Source organism: Mustela nivalis (assembly GCF_964662115.1).
Source record: "Mustela nivalis genome assembly, chromosome: 2".
Classification (NCBI taxonomy): Eukaryota; Metazoa; Chordata; class Mammalia; order Carnivora; family Mustelidae; genus Mustela; species Mustela nivalis.
In genome coordinates, this window is record NC_139021.1 from 153,834,075 (window position 1) to 153,855,564 (window position 21,490).

General features: G+C 44.0%; 1 protein-coding gene across 4 annotated transcripts in view; it reads right to left on the bottom strand.

Moving 5' to 3' along the window:
* The window catches only part of MYOF (myoferlin), a 158,649-nt gene that overhangs the window by 38,936 nt on the left and 98,223 nt on the right, over positions 1–21,490 (bottom strand). For all 4 annotated transcript variants that reach the window (XM_082721978.1, XM_082721976.1, XM_082721977.1 and 1 more), the window contains 10 exons: positions 19,438–19,630; positions 17,917–18,072; positions 14,593–14,724; positions 12,320–12,483; positions 9,984–10,098; positions 6,971–7,076; positions 5,164–5,309; positions 3,720–3,893; positions 2,498–2,606; positions 1,253–1,330 (listed from right to left, as the gene is read on the bottom strand). In XM_082721978.1, the coding sequence (XP_082578104.1) occupies positions 1,253–1,330; positions 2,498–2,606; positions 3,720–3,893; positions 5,164–5,309; positions 6,971–7,076; positions 9,984–10,098; positions 12,320–12,483; positions 14,593–14,724; positions 17,917–18,072; positions 19,438–19,630 (1,373 nt within the window). The remainder of the gene's footprint in view (positions 1–1,252; positions 1,331–2,497; positions 2,607–3,719; positions 3,894–5,163; positions 5,310–6,970; positions 7,077–9,983; positions 10,099–12,319; positions 12,484–14,592; positions 14,725–17,916; positions 18,073–19,437; positions 19,631–21,490) is intronic.

Consider the following 21,490-nt stretch of genomic DNA (forward strand, 5'->3'; position numbering starts at 1 on the left):
ACCTCAATGAACCTGAAGAAACGATAAGTAAAAAAGAAGCTTCTGTCTGCTTCTCTCCCATGCTAAAGAAGCTCCCAGAAGTTCTGCAATTGCCTGGGAGCTGACCCATCTGAGCAACAGCCTAACGGCTAACCTGAAAGCATTGCATCATCCAAGAGGCTGCTTTGTTTCTAGCACTGCAGCCCCCCTTGAATGGGATGCTTTGTTTTTGCATCGATCATCTATTTTGTGTCTCAAACGGCAAGGTACCTGCTTGAGTTGTAGGCAACTTTAGTCAAGATTTGGGATTCAAGATTCTAACTTTGACTTTCGGTGATTGAGTGCCCCCTGGTGGTGAATATTCAAAAAGGCCTTCAAACCCGGTTTGGAGATGTATGTGTATGAAGAGAGTAACTTGGAGTCTGGTCTAACTGGTAAGAAAAGGAAGCCAGTCACAAACTGGTTACATTACATGCATTACATTGGTTACATTCCACACTCAGAACACAGCTCGCAAGTGACGTGAGCATGCTAGAGTGCCAGGCAACTGCTTTACGAGTTGTTTCCATCAAAGCTCAGCTGGCCTTTGAGTCCTGAAGTGGAAATCTCCCCAGGTCACCCAGATAGCCCCTGAACCATTCATGGTCCTGCCAGCAATAGCACAGACCCTCATCAGCAGCCCCCTGGCCTTCTCCCAGCCCTGCCCACAGCCTTCCCCTTGGAACCAGTCCAAAGGCCACGAAACAGGCTGGGTTTTGTGGCTTTATGGTGCAGGGAATTTGGAGAACATGCCACAGCAAGGTCAAAATGGGAGTCCACACTGGAGTCTACCACTCAAGCCTGGTGTTGCAGGCAAATGGGGGAACTTGTGGTCTTTCTGTCAACTTGAGAGAGATACAAAAAATATAGAAAGGGTCTTAACTTACCGATCAGCCCAAGAGCCCAGGGTGTGTGTATGTGTATGTATATCTGTTGTATAAGCAGAGAGCAGAAATTGCTTTTCTTCTTGGTGCTTTTTATTAGTCAATCAATTAATGATTATTAGTCTTAAGAGACTGTCTTCTGGGTATCTCCCGCACCCAGCAACAGGACTCAACATACTCAGTGGCTAGTTAATGACTGAGCAGTTTATGTCACACAAATCATACTCATCTCAATATGGAAGGCCCTTCTGATGAGAGAAATTACTAAAAGCATGCACTTGATGAAAAGCCGAATCAAGCTAGCCAGCTACGCAAATAACATGTAAGATGGAGATTTTTGCCCCCTTTACCTGAAAAACTATCCTTGTCTAGAGCCATGAGGTTCCTGGCTTGATAGATATAGCAGCGCAGATGGTAAATGTAGACTCCTAAAAAGAACAGGATGGAGGTTACTCACAAGAAACATAACACTATCGGCCACAAGTTTTCTGGAATATTTGGAGATGATCCATGTTTCAGATACACGGGTCATTCAAATCTACTTCTCCACACTAAAAAGCATAGGTACCGGTGATGACATGTGTTCCCAAAGGAGTTCTGTTTCCTATAAAATAAAACTAACTTAAAAAATACTACAGTAAGTTCAGTGCAAGTGAATATCACTCTCAAGAGAATATCACTCCTGTTGTAAAACCTTGGATTTAGGCCACTGCTTGTCATCACAGACCTTGGCAATGAAACTTGGTTTCCAAGAGTTATAGAAATAGGGCTTCCTACATTATTCCAGCCCCAGATCTACAAAGCAGCTATCTGTTAAAGGTTCCTTTGAGGGGCGCTGGGTGGCTCAATGGGTTAAGCCTCTGCCTTCAGCTCAGGTCATGATCCCAGGGTCCTGGGATCGAGCCCCGCGTAGGGCTCTCTGGGAGCCTGCTTCCCCCACCCCTCTCTCTGCCTGCCTCTCTGCCTACTTGAGATTTCTGTCAAATAAATAAATAAAATCTTTAAAAAAAAAAAGTTCCTTTGATACTTCAAAATCTTTATATTCCTGATCCTTATATTAATAAACATATGCTCCTACCCACCCCCCGCCCCGGCCCCCACTATTCTGGGAGTCAGACTGCTTGAAATCTTGTTTATAGTGCTCTAAGATGAGGACAACAATAACAACACTTTCTAGGGTGGTTATGAAGATTAAATGAGTTAATATACGCACAGTGCATGGTACATGCCAAGCTCTAGATAAGCATTTGCTATCTAGGTCTGCCTAGATAGTAGGTATGCCTCATTCCAAAATTCCTAAAGATTATCCCTGGAACCAACTTTAACTTTTTGAACCTCTTTTTCTAATTAAAACAATCTTTTGGGGAGCTTAATAGAATGAGTACATATTGGACACACTATGTCAGAGTCAATGACTTGATGACCCTTCACCCCAAATATGATTTTTAAAAGTATATCTGAAAAAATCCTCTTCATCAAGTGATGGAAATAAAAGTCATATTTGCATAAAGACATTTTAATCCTATTCGGTGATTCAGAGAGTTTTCTGGAGATAAGTCGTAGTGGCGGAATGCACAAATCCACTTAAGACTTACTGTCAAAGTTACAGGAAACGATGGGAGTGTTTGCCCCAAACACGGCGGTGGCGCTGTACTTCTGCTTGTCCGTGCTCTTCTCGTCTCCATCCTCGGTCGTGTCTGCGCCCTACAGAGGCAGAAAGGTCTGTTACCAATGCTTCAAAACCAAGAGGCAAGAATTACAAAGAAACAGAATGGTAGTTTTTTTTTTTTTTTTTTTTTAAGATTTTATCTATTTGACAGAGAGAGATCACAAGTAGGCAGAGAGGCGGGCAGAAAGAGAGAGAGAGAGAGAGAAACAGGCTCCCTGCTGAGCAGAGAGCCCGATGCGGGGCTCCATCCCAGGACCCGGAGATCATGACCTGAGCGGAAGACAGAGGCTTTAACCCACTGAGCCACCCAGGCGCCCCAGAATGGCAGCTTTTAAGAGACCTTCCTCATCAGTCACTCCATTTTTAAATAATGATGAATAAAGCCCAGTACAGCAAGTGTCTCGCCCAAAGTCACTTAGCTGGGAAGCCACAGCGCAAGAAGCTGAAACCAGTCTTTTGCCTCAAGTCCCAGCTTATCAAAACCTGATGCTGAAAATTTAAAAGAGGAAAAGCATTAAAGGATAAATAAGGAGATTAAAAGGGTGAGAGGAGGAGGAGGATCAGCAACAGAAAAACATAGCAGGGTCAATGTGCAGAAATAGAAAAACAGTGGTTCCCAACTACCATGTGTTTTGGATGGACCACTGCCACTTCCTTATTCATTCTTTCTACCTTTAGGCTCGCCCCTGCCTGCCTTCTTTATTATGCTTCCATATGAATTATTCTCTAATTCCCTGAGCCACCCTTCTGTTTTTCTCCCCCTCACATCTGCACGTTTAACTTTCTTGGTTGGTTGAACAGTTGTAGTTTCCAAGGTATAATAAAAAGAACCTGTGCCTGGGATGTTACAGGTGTCACCTGCAGCAAGGGTTTTAAGAGACATAGCTTTGGAAAATGTTGGGTGAAACAACACTAACAGGTGTGTCTTCGGTAGAACTTCTTAGAACCTTTCCTGTGTTCATGGCTTATTCATGCAACAAGGGTTACAGAGCACCTAGGGTGTATAGCTTTCTCCCAAATTATCTGCAGTCCTGCAGCCCTGGAGGGGTCCCTGTGGAGTCAGTGTGTTTCCTGGAGTCAGTGTGTTTCCAACACTCATCTATTTTCCCTACACCAATATTACTGGAGCTTTGAGTATTGTTACTTACCAGGGCACCTTCGAGTTTAAAGATGGCAGCTGCACCATGTGTTTCCGAAGGAGCCATTTTTCTTCTCCAGCGTCTGCGGCGGAAGGTATCTGAACTACGCTGTTTCCAGTGAAATTTCCAGCCAATTAAAGAAGCATATTCCCAGCCCTCCCGATCTTCATATTCTTCCATGGCCTAGAACAGAAGTAAACCTTTAAATGCTAATGATAATCATCATCATAACAATAATATTATCCCTTAATTGATAAGCACATTATTTGGTCAATCAACAAGCAGGTATTGAAAATCTCCATTCCAAGCACTGTGTTTCAAGTGATACAGCAAAGAACAAAGTGGGTTTGTACCAGGGCTCTCTGCCCTGGTACAGCTGATGGACTGTGGGAACATGGACAGATAACCAGGCAACTGACACGGAATGAGACATTGAGAAGGTGATGTTTACCCCGTCAGGAGACGCACCTTATTCAGACTTGGGGAGGGTTAAGGAAAATGGATTCTTTCTCAAATTGCTTTCCTCACTTCATTAGCTCATAAGACATTGATACTGTGATATAGTTTGGAAGACATTGTTATCTCTACCTTATCTAAGTAAAAATGACACCACTCTTCCCAGGATTTAAATGTCTCATCTAAGCTAGTAGCTGGCATTAGCTCACTAAGAAGTAAGTGATTGATCAGCGTATATTACTTCTGTAGTAACTAATAACTTATGAAGATAGGACTTTCTATCCTAAAAACTGTTCATATATAAATGCCCTCCGTTTCCAACGTTTCAGGCAATTCAATAAATACGAGTGTCTACTGTATGACAGGGATTGTGTTAAGGGCTGAGGAAGCAGGTGAAGAACAAGATAAGACCAGGTCCTGGCCTTCATGTAGTTGACACTGACTGGTGGAGACTGTATGGAAATATCTTAAAAGTATGATTAGATTTAACAAATGCCAAATAATACTGAATAAGATTTATGACCTCAGAAGTAAGAGCTTCTACATGGGTTATTCTCATTGTAGGATATTTTTTTCAATTTTGAATAAACACGATTCCGTAATACCCTAATTAAAACATGGTATTATACCCATTTTGCAGATGAGAAAGGAAAGGAGGCCAAGATTTGAGTCCTTGATCTCTCATTCTGCGTACTGAACTCTTGCCACTCCTTCGGTGTGCTACCAAGATCATTTCTATGGCTGCTTAGTAGCGGTTCTCATCATTTTGCCTACTTCAGATCCCCTGGAAGACCTGGTGAAAGAGACTGCTGGGCCCCTCCCCTAGAATTCTTCTCTCAGTAGGTTTGGGGTGAAGCGTTTCTAACACATTCCCAGGTAATGTGTAGTTGCTGGTTGGGGTGGGGAGCGCTTTTTGAGAACCACTGAGCAGGGAGGGCCTCAGGCCTATGACTGGCACCACACCCCCCCCTCCCCCAAAAGCCAAGCCAGCTCTCACCCTTGCAGTGCTTGAAGCGCTTTGTGTTAAATCCTTCTTGCGTTTTCGGACCAGCCTTCGCCGTCTATGAGTATGATACATTTTCTCAGCTGCAACCCAGGATTTGGGTTTATTGTCTGGAGGGATGGTAATTCCATACTCCCAGCCTGGAAGAGAGTTTGCAAACGGTTATCCCAAAGAGATGCATTTGCTAGATTGCCAGATAAACTTCAGGGAAACATCCAGTCACACTCTCTGCTTCCGCAACATTCTCTCCTGTGCCAGTGAAGGTCACTGCTCTTTTCACTATGCTGCAATTCAGCCCAACGGAATGTAGCTCTGTTCCCCTGGATCCCTGTGCAAATAGCTTCCTTTGCAGCCTCGGGGTCCTCCTCTTCTTTCATCCCTTCAATCACTCATGGTAATTAAGTGCATCTAAGAATAAAGCACAGTGCAAGAGGCAGTCGGGGACAGCTGGGGACAGGTGTGGCCTATGTGGTTACACAGCAGGTTTTATTATTTTTTTAATTTAATTTTTTAAAATATTTTATTTATTTATTTGACAGACAGTGATCACAAGTAGGCAGAGAGGCAGGCAGAGAGAGAGGGGGAAGCAGGCTCTCTGCTCAGCAGAGATGTGCTGCTTGATCCCAGGACCCTGGGATCATGACCTGAGCTGAAGGCAGAGGCTTTAACCCACTGAGATGTGGGGCTTGATCCCAGGACCCTGGGATCATGACCTGAGCTGAAGGCAGAGGCTTTAACCCACTGAGCCACCCAGGTGCCCCTACACAGCAGCTTTTAAATCCCAGCATCACCACACGCTGGCTACTTATTAAAAAAGTTTCTTGCAGGTTAATAAACCTGTCTATGGCCCAGTTGCTCCAGCATAAAGGTAAAGTACACTTTTTAAAAAAGAATTCATCAAGATAATGCCTGCAAATCACTAGGACTATGCTTAGCACATAGTTTGCACTCAATCAATGCTATTATTATAAGGCCTGGTGTGTGCATCAAGATCAGCAAGGAATTCATAATCTGCTTGAACCCTTCTTTATCCAGGCTTGTTCTCTCTTTCATAAGGAAAAAGAATCAGATTTTCTCTTTTGGTATTTCCACGTTATAGTTCATTTAGCTTCAGATTACTGTTATAGGAAAGGATAAACACCATTAATGGAAGCTATGTCAATAATCTACATTACTTCGTGTCATTTATACTTCAAAAAAAAAAAGCCACACAATCTGTATTATTGAATAGGGTGACTTTTTTTTTTTTTAAATTCTTATTATTTATTCATGAGAGACACAGAGAGGCAGAGGGACAAGCAGACTCCCCACTGAGCAGGGAGCCCGATGCGGGACTCGATCCCAGGACCCAGAGATCATGATCTGAGCCGAAGGCAGCCACTAAACTGACTGAGCCACCCCAGCGCCCCTGAACAGGATGACTTTCAAGGCATTTTACAGTCCTTCTTCCTGAGCCCCAGGGTCCTGAGTGTGATGTTCCCAGGAGGCCTCTGGGGTGTGATGAAAATAGCACCCACATTGCACTTCCTTCCCAGATTCTCATCCTGGATCCCCAGCCTCTCAACATGCAGACACCAGGCTCACTGTGATCTTGTGTTTTTCACTTTTGCTGCCCTGACCTGCACCTGTCCAAGTCCTTTCTTGTCCTTTGGATTTTGCATCTGAATAGTCACAGGTACTATCCAAGACCGGACTGTCACAGCCCAACAGAAATAGGACTCCTCCCCCTAAGGAAACTTCGCTCTAGTTAACCGGGGCCTTGCTGCTGAGAACCCACCAGGTATTAGATCTAAACTGTTACCTTTCTCATCCACGGCACGATTTATATCATATACCCATGCGTCATCTTCCCACTCCCAACCTGGAGGGCATGTCAACTCGCCGGGTGACGCTGCTTTATCACCGTTCTGTAGAAAGTCAAAACAAAACAAAACAAAAAATGAAGAAAAGGGAGCCAGAGTGTCAGGTGAGATGCAAAGGGGAGAGCCCCTCACACTCAACAATGGGTCTCCACATGCTGACTTAGAATCTCTGATCTCTATGCACAATCGCTACACAAAAGTCCCTTTTTAGAACACCCTCTGTTTCCACTATTGGGGGTATTGTTGGGTCGAACCACGGGAAATCGTTGCTGTAGATAAAAAATGGTCAAATATCAGCAATTTCATAACGTTCAACTTAATATTATGAAATGGCACAACTATCTTTATGAGGAGTTATATTGGAAAGAAACCATCAGAGATGGATAAAGCATGAAAAACACGTGTTTTCAAGCATAAGGTAATGTCACTGGAGGTTCGAGATGCTCATCATGTAAGACTGAGCAAGGTTTAGGTTAAATACTTACTACATTAAAACTGACATTTGTGAAAAAAAAATTCCTAAGAAAAGAAATAAAGGTGGTCCATAAACATACGGAAAATGCTCAGTCTAACTTTATTTTTACAAATTTATTTCCAAATTATTTATTTATTTAATTTTTAGGTTGTGGGGGGTGCAGTGCAAAGGGAGAGTCAGAATCTTAAGCAAGCTCCTTGCCTGCTTAAGAACCCAACATGGGGCTCGATCTCATGACCTGAGCTAAAATCAAGACTCAGATGCATAACTGACTGAGCCACCCAAATGCCCCCAGCTGCACTTAAATTAAGAGTAGTGGGGTGGGGGCTAGATGGCTCAGGTGGTTAAGCATCTGCCTTCAGCTCAGGTTGTGATCTCCAGGTCCTGAGATCAAGCCCCACGTCGGGCTCCTGGCTCAGCGGGAAGTCTGCTTCTCCATCTCCCTCTGCCTCTCCCCTGCTTGTGCTCTGTCTCTCAAATGAATAAATAAAATCTTTTTTAAAAATTAAGAGTGAGAAAATGGAAAGGACATCAGGGCACTGACAAAGTTGTTGGAGTAGGGGTAGTGAGTATTTAGGAAAACAGCCCTCATATATGCTGTTGCTGGAAATACAAACTTACACAACCTATTTGAAAGTGGTGTGGCAATATTTACTAAAACACACATGCACTGAAATCTGACCAGACCCATCCAGGGATCTCTCCTGGGGATGAACTTTCACAAGTGAAAAAATATGAAGTGAATAAGGATGTTTACCACTGCATGGCTTGAGAAAAGCAAAGACTGGAAAAAAATCAAAATGTCCACAAAGAGAGGATATTTAAATAAATTATAGAGGGTGCACATCATAAGACACCCTGCAAGCATTTTTAAAGAAAGCTCACCGATCTATATGTATTGGTATGAAAGGATATATATTGTTATATATTGTTATATGAAAAATACAACTTGCTGGGGTCTTTGTCTGGTTTGGGGATCAAGGTGATGCTGGCCTCATAAAATGAGTTTGGGAGTTTTCCTTCCATTTCTGTTTTTGGAACAGTTTCAGGAGAATAGGAATTAATTCTTCTTTAAATGTTTGGTAGAATTCCCCTGGGAAGCCATCTCACCCTGGGCTTTTGTTTGTTTGGAGATTTTCGATGACTGTTTCAATCTCCTTACTGGTTATAGGTCTGTTCAGGTTTTCTATTTCTTCCTGGTTCAGTTGTGATAGTTTATATGCCTCTAGGAATGCATTCATTTCTTCCAGATTGTCAAATTTGTTTGTGTAGAGTTGCTCATAGTATGTTCTTATAATTGTTTGTATTTCTTTGGTGTTAGTTGTGATCTCTCCTATTTCATTCTTGTTGAAAACAGAACTACCCTATGACCCAGCAATTGCACTACTGGGTATTTACCTTAAAGATACAAACATAGTGATCTGAAGAGGCACGTGCAGCCGAATGTTTATAGCAGCAATGTCCACAATAGCCAAACTATGGAAAGAACCTAAATGTCCATCAACAGATGAATGGATAAAGAAGATGTGGTATATATACACAATGGAATACTATGCAGCCATCAAAAGAAATGAAATCTTGCCATTTGCGATGACGTGGATGGAACTAGAGGGTATCATGCTTAGTGAAATAAGTCAATCGGAGAAAGACAACTATCATATGATCTCCCTGATATAAGGAAGTGGAGATGCAACATGGTGGGTTAAGGGGGTAGGAGAAGAATAAATGAAACAAAATGGGATTGGGAGGGAGACAAACCATAAATGACTCTTAATCTCACAAAGCAAACTGAGGGTTGCTGGGGGGAGGGAGATTGGGAGAAAGTGGTAGGGTTATGGACATTGGGGAGGATATGTGCTATGGTGAGTGCTGTGAAGTGTGTAAACCTGGTGATTCACAGATCTGTACCCCTGGGGATAAAAATATATTATATGTTTAAAAAAATTAAAAAATAAAAAAGAAATTAAACACACACACACACACACAAAAAACCCTTACCATGGTGCGGGGGGGGGGGGTGGAGAAAAATACAAGTTGCTGATTCTATTTAGGTGCGGGGGGAAAAAGAAGTTAGATAGTTGGTTTTAACAGAAACACGATTTCAGTGATTATCACTGTGGGATGGAATGTAAGTCTGGGAGAAGAATTACTTTTCATTTCCTCTGTGCTGTTTGTATATTTTGAAAGACATATACGTTCCGTTTGTTGTGATTTAAAAAATACATACATATATACAATAAAAAATTGCACTACTCAAACTTTACCTTGTACCAACAGCTAGTTCAGCAGACACCATGTCTTTTCTAGAGAAAATAATCAGAGGTGCACTGGTGTGGCTTCAACCTAAGGCAAGGCTCTTCAGGACACGAGACAGAGCAGAAGAGAAGGGGAGGCCATGCCTCATGGTCCGTGGATTCGGAGGTCACGGTTCCCAAGAGTCAGGGTTTAAGGCTGTCTGGGGGGAGCAGGCCACTCACCGCATCGGTGTAGGTGTCCTCGGCTGGCTTCCACTCGCCCCCGGGGTAGCGACTCTCGTTCTGGTACACTTCATCTGTGAACTCCGTGTGACCCGCATCTGCCTCAGTCAGCAAGCTGCAGGCCAAGCTCGTGTTACCAAAGGAGCAATGGTAGCCAACAATCCCAGCTCTGCCCTGTGGTCGGGAAACATCTACTCGGGTTCCCTCCTGACACTAGCCCTTGGGTTCTCCACCAAACCCTTCCTGCTAATAACTTCTGACATTCTTTTGAAGAAGGGGCCTGCGAGAACAATGAGACCTAAATCACAGAGGACCCCTCAAGTTAGCAGTAATCGGGGTGGGGACTGGGAAAACAGTCTTGTGGGCAGCTCCTTATACAGACCTCATGTTCCATATTTTTGTTTCAGTTCAGGGCTGTTCAGCTTTTTTGCAGCAAAAAGCCTGGCTAACAGTTCAAAAGAATAGGATGTTGTCCATCCTCATTCCCCCTATTTTAAAAAATGGAGTGGAGACAGTCTCATGAGGCCAGGTGTGGAAATTTTTATTCATGGCTTGCATGGTCTACGTAACACAAGCTGAAGGGAGGAGTTTAAATTTTCTGGGTAATTCCTAGGTTGACGGCCAAACCAGGTCATTTAAGACTCCGGACTCCATTCAGGTACTTAAGAAACCCATACCGACTCTCTGCCATGCCAGCTTTGCTCTTGGATTTGGAACTATTTTGACAACCCATAAAGGAAAGTATAGAGGCTCCAACTCTGACTTAAGTCTTCTGCCAGGGCCCCATTCAAGTGAGCTTTCTTTTTCTTTTCCCTGTCCCGACATCTTTTCCCTGCTGAATCCTCCCCAAGACTCAAGCACTGGAAAGAAATCAGAATAGAAGTGGCCCCAACCATTTGTATAAATTTAGCTCATCCCATCATTTTCTGGGCCCCAGAGGAGGAGAACAGAAGATCTGGCTGCTGCCTCTGGGGTCCCATTGAGCCCTGACATGCTCTGACCCTCCGCTTTTCCAAACACAATGCCTCCGCCTTTCCCTGTCCTCACTAACCTTCCTTCCTTCTCTCCCATTCAAATCCCATTTCCCTTCTCCTCACCAGCAACCCCAACTCTATCCAAAGCAAGCTGTCGTACGTTAAAAGCAATCAAGAGCAACCATCAGGGCTTAACACACCAGACCAGACCCAGCATGCTCATTTCCCTCCTTCCCTAATGCCTGTGATCACAGGAAACAAATGTGGACAGAGAGGAAGAACTCTAGTTTGAAGTCTTGAAATCCAACTTCACAAACTTGTTTCCTCCAAACTTAAGTATGCTGTCATGAGGTGGAGAAGAGAGAGCTCTGACTCTGATGCCGTTGGCAACATTCAGGAACCCAAACTCCAGGGGATGCATACTTGCCTCCTCTCTACTGTTCCTTTCTTTTAATAATATGCTTTTGAGACACAATTCGCATATGATACAGCCCACCCATTAAAAGTGTACCCTCTACTGTTTCTCTGTTTCTTACAGATACACCAGCATAATAGTTGAGTGCTGGTTTGGGTGCCCAGACTGGACTGGTAGCACCTACAACCTATGTGTTTTGGACATGTTACTTCATCTCTGCAGTCTTGATTTCCTCACCTATTAAGTGGAAATAATGCTACTATTTGTCAGGAGGTAAGTCTATATGAGTTTTCTGCAGTGTCAAGGATATTTATAGGAGGAATAATCTTGGAAGACAAAGAGATAGTGTCTCTCATTCTCTCTCAAGCAAAGGGCCAGCATGCTTGCTTGCTATCCATTATAAAAGGTTTGGGTTCCCCAAGCTCAGGTTCCTCTCCGGTCATACAACCACTTCATGGTTAAGTGTCTGACCATCTCCTTGTCGCTCTGTGGGAACTGGGGCTGTGAGAACCAGAGCAGATGTGAATACTGATACTGCTATAGCTGTTGGCAGCGAAGTCCTTTGTCTTTGACCCAGGAGTCCTGTGTCTCCTGCCAGTGTCCATGAAGTATGGCAGGTGACCTTGTTAACTTGCAAGTAAGCTAAAAATCTCAGACCTTCCTAGTTTTTGACAACCACCTACCCTATAGGGCTAGAGGCCAGATTCAATAAAGTGATTAGCACATTGGTGCTTAGCTCACTGCTTGACACATTCAGGCAAAATAAGTTCTTAATAAATGTTAGTACCATGTGCTTTTTATATTCCTTGTTTTATTATGGGGCACCAATAACATATTTTAAGTATCTGTGGACTTATTTTGCTCAGCGGATGTTATATGAATATTACCAAGATTCATTAAGCAATTTCTAGGGAAAGGCTTTTTTCTTGAAAAATGGAAAAACTTACCTTCTTTCAGGATCAACTATCCAGTCTCCTTCCCATTCCCAGCCTTTTGGAGGCAAAAAGAATTCCCTCTTGAGTTTTATTTTTCCTGTGACATCAGAGAATTTATGACGACCCACTAGTCCAGAAGTGCCCCATTTTCCAAACATAAGAGCTTGGTTTTCATACTGTTAAAAACAGATTAGAGAGAAACCATCAGAGAGAAGGAAATAAGGCCCACTCATAAATTTTTAAGCCCATTTTAGCTAAGTGAAAAAGCCCATTTTAGAAAGTGAAAAAATTTTATACCCAGAAGGCACGGACCTAACTTGGGCTGCTACTGATTATGTAACTTTGGGTAAATCTCTCATCCTTCTAGACTCAGTATTCCCATCTGTTCACTGGGGATAATACCACAGTTCCCATAGAACTGTTCAAATGTGCAGTTGAAAGTACTTTGTAAATAGTGATATATCACACTAATTGCTTCCATTATTATACTGAATGGCTCCAAATGGTTCTCTGAAGCCAATTTTTGAATACCCATAAATCCTCGATGTGCAGGCTTCTAAGAGTTTATTTGTGAACAGTCTACTGCCTAGAACCTGGGCACATTTCCATGCAGAATCAACATTAAATTGATGGTGCATTTCCAGGTACTCTACAAGGAACCTGTGTGACATATGAAGGTCCTTTAAGGGCCTTACCTTTATGGCACCTAAAAGTTCTGTGGCTTCATCCCCTCTGGAATATAGTGGGGATGAAGACCAAGACCATTCTAGAAATGGGTTTAGTGGCAAAGACAGAGTCTTGTTTACAAGACATTTCTAAGTTAGAAGTTATAAATCTACAATGGTCTGCTCTTGACTCTGTCAACCACCACAAGGGCTGAGATTTGCCAGTGGTGAGTGTCCCTGTTTGGGTGTCAGCTGAAACTTCCATTTTTCTGCAGATGAGCCCACTGAAAAGATGATTTGCAAGTGACAGAGAAGTCTGAGGTTGAAGAAGGAAGAAGTATGAGTAGAGGTTTGATGGGGAAATTGGGTTCAAGCAGACACAACAGTACCTGTCTCAGATAGACGTTCTGAGCCTTGAAAGGAGATAAGCTTGAGGAAGCAGCTAAAGAAGCTAGACCTGGGGACATGTGCATGGCTCCTTTGGTTTCTAAGTGACAAGGACACAGAATGGAGGAGCAGGGTGTTTCCACTACTTCTGCTTGGAAGCCAGCATGGATATAGTAGAATCTAGACAAGAAGTTTGGCAAGACTGTTAGCACATGTGAAGCACTTCAGAGACTTTCAGAAATGTGGTAGGGGAGAGCAGTGCTGGGGGGTTCTGCAGAGAACCGAGGTCTAGTATTGGCATAGGAAGGCAAGAACCAGTGAAATGTCCACTATTGTTATTAACGTGCCCCTAATGGTACTCCTAGGTTGTGCGAATTTAAAGAAACTAGAGTCAAACAACAGAAACGCACAGATTGTCTCTTTTACATGAGGTGGAGCTAGAATCTGAGCTATGCAGGAAGGGTCTAGAAATGGGAAAGGAGGGAAGAGGGCCCTGGACTGGTTGATCCTTGCTCAGTACTAGCAGCTTAGCTCTAGCTTCAGAGCTGGAGGGCAGGCTAATGCCAAGAAACCCTCCACAAATGCTGAAACGAGTGTCTTCTATATGTGCTGATGCCCACTCCGCAATGCCCAGCTGGCCGCACATAAATGCCCGTGGTCCAGGGCCTCCCCTGTGGCTTCCAGCCCTCCCTCTATTTATCTCCAATAGTGCTTCCAAGCCCATGCCGTAAGGGCCTTGTGTGGCTCCCATGTGTTTCATTGTTTCCCCAAGTGGTCCACTGAGGCCCCATGTCCACCCACAAGGGAATCCTTGCTGCTGCTAATCCCTCTCTCAGTGACACAATCGGAATTTCCAGGGTGGCCCCGGCAGTCAGAATCTTCAACAGGATACACAGTTTTACAATCACTTAGGGAAGATTTCCCTACATGAGGAATATATCCTCTGCCTTCCAAAGACCCCCAGCTCCAAGCACGCCTCTCCACGTCTGCACCTCCCCAGCACCCTCCTTACTGGGTTGTCTACATGTGAATCACTCTGGTGGGTCCCGACGTGGACAAGAAAACCTCCCGTGAGTCCTTCCCCATCCCCCCAGATGAAGGTCCCTCGGATGGGATTTTAGGTAGTACTGATGGCCGGGTGCTGAAGGATGAATGCTTTCTCTAAGGACAAGTAACAGGAACACCCCCACCCCTACCACCAAGAGGAAAAGACGCTGATGTCACTGAAGGTACCATTTCAGCAAAGACGGTGAACGTTCCTTCTGCGAAGCTATTGAACTTCTTCTCCACAGCACTCAAGCCCAGCCAGATGTTCACTCGCAGCTCCACGGGCACCTTTGGTCCGTGGGTTTTCTCCTGCGGGTACTGTGAGACACACAATAACACGCTCTGTGAAGTTGGGGGCAGCACAGGCTATGACACTGAGTTCCAGCCCAAAGCAGACTGAATATCCAAGCATCCCTTTCCCCAGTCTAATTTTATGTTTGCGTTTGAGCATTTCCAAATGACCCTACAAGCAGAGATTATAATAACAATAAAAGCAAGGGTTCACCAAATGTGAGCCATGGACCCCCATGTGTCCTTGAGACTTTTCTAGGAGGTTCTTGAAGTTAAACTGCTTTCCTAATAATAATACCAAGATGTTCCTTGTCTTTTTTGCTGCATTGATGGTACGAAAGCCTATAGATGAGACTCTGGGCATTGCAGTGGGAATCGGGGCAGTAGCACCAAACTCCACCCGTGTCATAATCTTCTTCCTCACTCAATGAAGAAAACAAATACTAGTTCTACTTATGAATTCCCTCCAAAAAACAGTAAAAATTACTAATCTTATCAAATCATGATTCTTGAGTACGTCTTTTTAAATTTTTTTATTTTTTAAGTAAGCTCCAGTTATGACTCTGAGATCAAGAGTCATGTGCTCTATGGAATGAGCCAGCCAGGAGCCCATTAAGAGTACATCTTAATATTTTGTGTAATGAAAGGGAAAGTAGACACAACCCACTTCTGCTGCATATTAATGTGTATCTTGAGAAAAAGCTCTTGTGCAAGTGCTTGAAATGTGAATTGAATTAGCCTTTTCTTTTAATAGAAAACTTTTTTACTTGAAACAGCAACTGACAGACAAATATGATTATTCAGATTTGATTATGGGGCAGAGGTTTCCTTGAACATAAAACAGGACTGCCGCTTCAGGTATAATAACTGACTGCATTCTGTTGCCAATAATAAAATTCGGGCTTTCAAGTAAAAATGAGAATTTTGGAAAACATATCTGTCATGGTGAGCCTGATAGCATTCTGATACACAGAGACTTTTTGGATGAGTGATATTAATTAAAGTGATTTTCGTTCAATGTTGTAAGATGAAATGTGTCAACATTAGGAAGTTCTGCATAACTCAATGAACTGGTTACTTTCTAAATGATCAATGCTAAATGCTTGGACAATAGAATCATGCATGGATAATAGAATCATTCAAAGTACAAAATAAACCAATGGATTTCAATGCAGCTGAGAATGAAAAGTTCACTGATATGGTTTCAAACTCCATATTGTAATCACCTTTTAGAGGTTATTACTACTTGAGTCTAATGTTATACCAAAAAATGTGTATCCACAATTATCTGAAAAGGATATTAAAATACTCTTCCATTGTCCAATTACGTATCTATGTGAGGCCCAATTCTCTTCATAGACTTCTTTTATTTTTTAGAAATTTTTAAAAAGATTTTATTTATTTGAGAGAGAGCACAAGCAGGGGAAGTGGCAGGCAGAGGGAGAAGCAGGCCACCCACTGAGAAATGGGGGGGGGGGTTGAGGGCTCTATCCCAGGACCCTGGGATCATGACTGGAAGATGCTTAACTGACTGAGCCACCCAGGCGCCCCCTCTTCATATAATTAACCAAACAACTTATTCTATCAGATCAACTGTAGAAGCAGATATGGGAATCCAGTTGTATTTCTGTGAAGCCAGGCATTAAAGAGGTTTGCAAAAATGTAAAATGCCCTTCTAATTTTGTAAAGAGAATGCAGTTATATTTTATTAAAAATATGTAATTTATATTAACATATAATGGGTTTAATTATTGTTATTTTAAAATGAAGTAATAAATATTTTTTAAATTTCTCATTTTAATTTCTATTACAATAAATATTGATAGCTATAGCCCACAAAGACAAAAGCTCTCTGGGGTCTTCAATAATTTTTTGAGCAAAAAACCCCTATGAATTCAACATCTCCCTAAACTGGATAATGAGTGTTAACAAAATCAATAAATACATACAACATCGTCTTGGAAGCATTTTGATCTTTATCCACCAGGTTCTAAAACCTAGCACGGAGAATACCATGTTGCCTCCTCCCCCATCCACTGTAAAATTTTATTTATTAATCAGTTTGCTTCCACCGACTGCTTACAGACACAACTGTCATTGTGGTTCTACCTGAAGTAACATTTATTCCACCCAGAGATACGTGAAGGAAGATAATCACTCTGGTTCTATTTTCACCCTCCTGATTAAAGAACAATGAGTACATTTATTAAAAATTAGGAGATATCGGGACGCCTGGGTGGCTCAGTTGGTTAAGCAGCTGCCTTCGGCTCAGGTCATGATCCCAGCGTCCTGGGATCGAGTCCCACATCGGGCTCCTTGCTCTGCGGGGAGCCTGCTTCTCCCTCTGACTCTGCCTTCCACTCTGCCTGTGCTCGCTCTCACTCGCTCTCTCTCTGACAAATAAATAAATAAAAAAAAATCTTTAAAAAAAAAAAAAAATTAGGAGATATCTCCATGTTTTAAAAGAACACTGTTCCCTGGCTGCTTTTTCTCTTGTTGATTTTTCTTTCTTTCTCCCAAATCCAAAGAACTGGGCTGGGACTGGCCGGGGACAGGGATGCCAAACCATGCCCATGGGACTGTTTTGGATTTCTAGGTTTTCAGCCCTGGGCCCTCCCTTGGTTCTCCATAAGCACACACAGAGCAGTTTTTAATGCAGGGTCCTGGGGTGGGCTTACGGGGTCTACGAAGCTCCTGGATCACGTATTAAACGTTGGTTGCATGTGAAATGTGCACGCTTCTGAAAGAGAGGGCTGGTAGGTTCTTAAAGGAGCTCTAAAAATGTTCAGAACTGCTCTAAAGCAGCAGACTCTCAGTTCTCAATCTGAAGACCAGTTCGTGAGGGCACAGGCTGCACAGACTATCTCTACTACTTCTTTTTTTCCTCTTCCTGAACACTCACTACAAGGGAAGGGAAGCAGGCCTTGCTTAGCACGAGCCATTAGAAATAAGAGGAAAATTCCTGCCAGAAAGCACGGCATTCACAATGGCACGTTACTATTAGTGTCACAGAGATCTCTCCAGAAGTGTCCTTGACTGAATGCCAGCAGACGCCCGCCACTCTCTGGGAATTACCGCCCCGGGGGAAGGTGCCCCCAAATGGGTTGGAATTGATCACGATCGCCCTAGTCACCCTGTGATCAGCAATAAAGCAGCCCCTTCCCGGGAATGCGGGTTGTGCGTGGAAGCAGTTCACAGTACACGGGGGTGAGGCCGTACCTTCAGCAAGATGGTCTGGGTTTTCCCGCAGTACTTGCCAGACGCAGTCTCCCCACTGGTGGAGTAGAGAACCTGATGGGCGGGAATGCGTGCATAGGCCAGTCTTTTCTCTCCCCGGATCATCCAGATGATAACGTCGGGCATGCTGTTCTGCGGCTGGTCACGCGGGCGGATGGAGAAGGGGCGGAGCTGGAGTTAGTCTGACGGCGGCGGAGGGACTGGACGCCCCACCCACTGGCTCCTCAGGGCTCCCCTTAGCCCAGAAACTCTGTGGGTGGGGATCTGCCTGAATTCCGGAGTCACCTACCTTCTGGGACCACCCGGAGCCCGTGGGGCTGGGAGGCAGACCGCGGCTGGCCGGAAGGAACAGGGCGAAGCAGAGGGGAGCTTCACCGCCCAAACCCTGCCCTCCACAGCGCTGAGAGGTATTTGACCAAACACCCCCTCTTCTCTCACCCACCATCTGAAGAAAGCCCTTGACAGCGGTCAAGGGTTACAGGATTCACACAGGTCACAGGACATAGACAAAGCATCCCCAGCTCACAATCCTGTGTTTGCCCAATTGGAGATATTCATTTATTTTTTAAAGATTTTATTTATTTATTTGACAGACAAGTGGGCAGAGAGGCAGGCAGAGAGAGAGGGGGAAGCAGGCTCCCCACTAAGCAGAGAGCCAGACGCAGGGCTCGATCCCAGGACCCCGGGATCACGACCTGAGCCAAAGGTAGAGGCTTTAACCCACTGAGCCACCCAGGTGCCCCTCATTTAGTTTTTTTTTAAACCTCCCTTTTTCTGATTATAAAGGGGATATACGTTCACCATAAGGGAACTTTGAAAGTACTAAAACACAGAAAGCAGAAAATAAAAATTACTAACAATCCATGTTTTGGCACATGTATTTCTATCCACAACTATAGGATGATCCCCCTCCAGCTGAAACTCTGAAGCCCAGTCGGAGGGGTTTCCTACGCTCTTGGATTTCCAGTCCCCAGAGGTTAATGTGTGCTGCGTACTGTGCTAAGCCCTTTACAGTCATCATCTCCTTGAGTCTTCACAATACAGTGCTGTGAAGGGAGTACTACAATGGTCTCCGTTTTATACATGGGGACACTGAAGCTTACAGAGGCTGCCCAAGTTTACACATGGTAGATTCAGAATTTGCAAGCAGGTCTTCCCAATCCCAAGCAAAGAGGGCACGTCCATCCTCTGTGCCACAGATCTGACGTTATCCCTCAACTTGAGGTATTCTCTGCTTAAATCATGGTAATGACAATGATTTATCGACCGTGAAGACCTTTCCAGGACCCCCAACTCAATGTTCTTCTCCCGTCCCCATTTCAGTGATGCTCAGCCCATTACCCATGAGCATCCCAGCACAGTAACTCCTCAGCTGCCTGCTCTTGTCAGATCTGCTCAATATCCCAGATACTAGATTCTCCAACCGCCTTCTCTAGCCGTGGTGCCATTCCACAGAATCCCTCTTCCATACCAAGTGACCTTTGAGGAGTTAAAAAGTTCTACCTCTTCAGTCAGTTGGAGCAATTTTTCAAGCCAGTCCTCGATTTCCGCCAGTGTAGACTTCACCTCCGTGGCCTCAGACCTCATCCTCACAGCTGCCTCGTGGATCTGGGAGAGAGATCGGGACCGCAGCTTTTGGATCTGAGTGTCAAGAATTGTGACATTGGCTTTTCCTTCCAGGAGAGGCAATGTGTACCTAAAGAAAGAAATGAAATGAAACAGATATTCTGCAGAACAGCTTTCTGGGTGTCAGAGCTGTCGAATCCATTTCCGTTTGACTTCCATCTTGGGAGCCGTGTCTGTGGTATTGGCAGAGCCGACCTGCTTGACAGATTCTGAGCATTGCGGGGAGGGGGATTAACATTCCAAAGCAATTTCTTGGGTTTAACTCCAGACCCCGTGGAGTCACTGGAGAGGAGATGGAAACAGCTGCAGCATTTGGGAGGAACACATCTTCCTTTTTTTTTTGCTTCTTACAACCGGAGTACAGACCCACAAGATGAAGGCAGATCACAGAGCATTCAGCAGAAGGGTTCCCAAGGACCACACACCTCTAGGCAGTGCGTGGAGGAGGGCAGGGGGTCTTGGCAGGTCTGCAAACTCCTGGAACTTATTTTAAAATCTGTGTCCGTGTTGGCAGGCCTTGCCACGTATGACAAAGACCCCATGCTCTGGAGCCGACCATCTGGGTACAAATCCTGACCCACCATTTACTAGTTCTGTGATTCTGAGCAGTTAATCTCTTTGTTTTCCTATCTTCAAAGCTGGGACAAGAGCATCTAACTGTTAGGGCCGCTGTGAGAATAAATGAATTCATAAATGGAGAGCACTTAGAACAATGCCGACTGCTGAGTAAAGTCTGAATGATGTGGCCTTCGTCATTAAGCTTTGTCTTCCTCATTATCCATCTCATTAGATATTTGAAGGGGACCATTAGTTTCCCAAAAGGTTAAGAATCACTTGTGGAGGCAAAGCTACCATTAAAATGAAAAGTCTAGAACCGCTGAGCTAGGGCCAGAATTCTCCTTCTTCTGCGGAGTCTTCCTCTCACCGTGGCAGCTGGTGGGGCCTCTGGGTGAGCCTGTCACCAATTCCAGGAAGTTCTACTCACATTGTTTCTACCTAGAAATTCCATGGATTTGAATGTCCCCTAGCTGCTGTTGCTTCTTCTTTTTATTTATTTATTTTTTTGGTCCCCTAGCTTCTTAAATGAAGGAAATCCCAGCATGACTTCCTTTAAACACAAGTTTCCTGTTACATCACGTTAAAAAGATTCCATTTGATCCTTCAAAAACAGTTCACATCCATTTGGTTCAAAACCTGTGTCAATAGATGGTTCTATGTTTTGCTCAGCAAATCCTGAAATTCACAGAATTTTCCACACGAAGGTATTACCGAATATTTCTGTTTGGTTGCATTAGTAATTGTGGTCATAGGCTGGAAAGGTTAAGTCCCAGGAATAATTCCTCAAGGCACAAAATGCATATGGAAGCCGCTAGCTCCAAAGTCACACAGGAGACCTTCCATAAAGAGATGTTGCCTGTGTGAAGCATGTCGTGGGAAAAGTTGTGTGGAAAAACCCAGCTCTGGTTATCAAATACACCACTTCACCTCCTTGGGCCTCTCTTTGCTCACCCCTAAATAAGGAGACTGGGAGAGATGACCTTTAAGACCCAGCTTTAAATCCTCTGAATTGAAATGCCAGCAGGGCTCTGATCTCAGCTGGGCTTCAATGACCTAGTGAAACCACTAGAAGGCACAAGACGACAGGGAGACTGAGGGTGTCAGCCCAGAGTTGGGGGTGAGGGAGGGGGTGGGGAACCATTCCTGATTTTTGCTGCTTAGGAGAAGTTTTCAATAGGCTTTTCTTTTGTAACTTCCTTGTCCACTGCACTATTAGTCAATATTTAAAATGAGTTTGGGATGAATCACTTCCCCCTTTGATTTCCAAATGCCCTGGGATCTGAGCTGTTTCCCCAAAGTCACAGTCCTAAAAGGGTTTCCGGCTCAAGTCAAATCTACTGGCTTTGTGAAGGGAGTCTTAGCCACAGTTCAA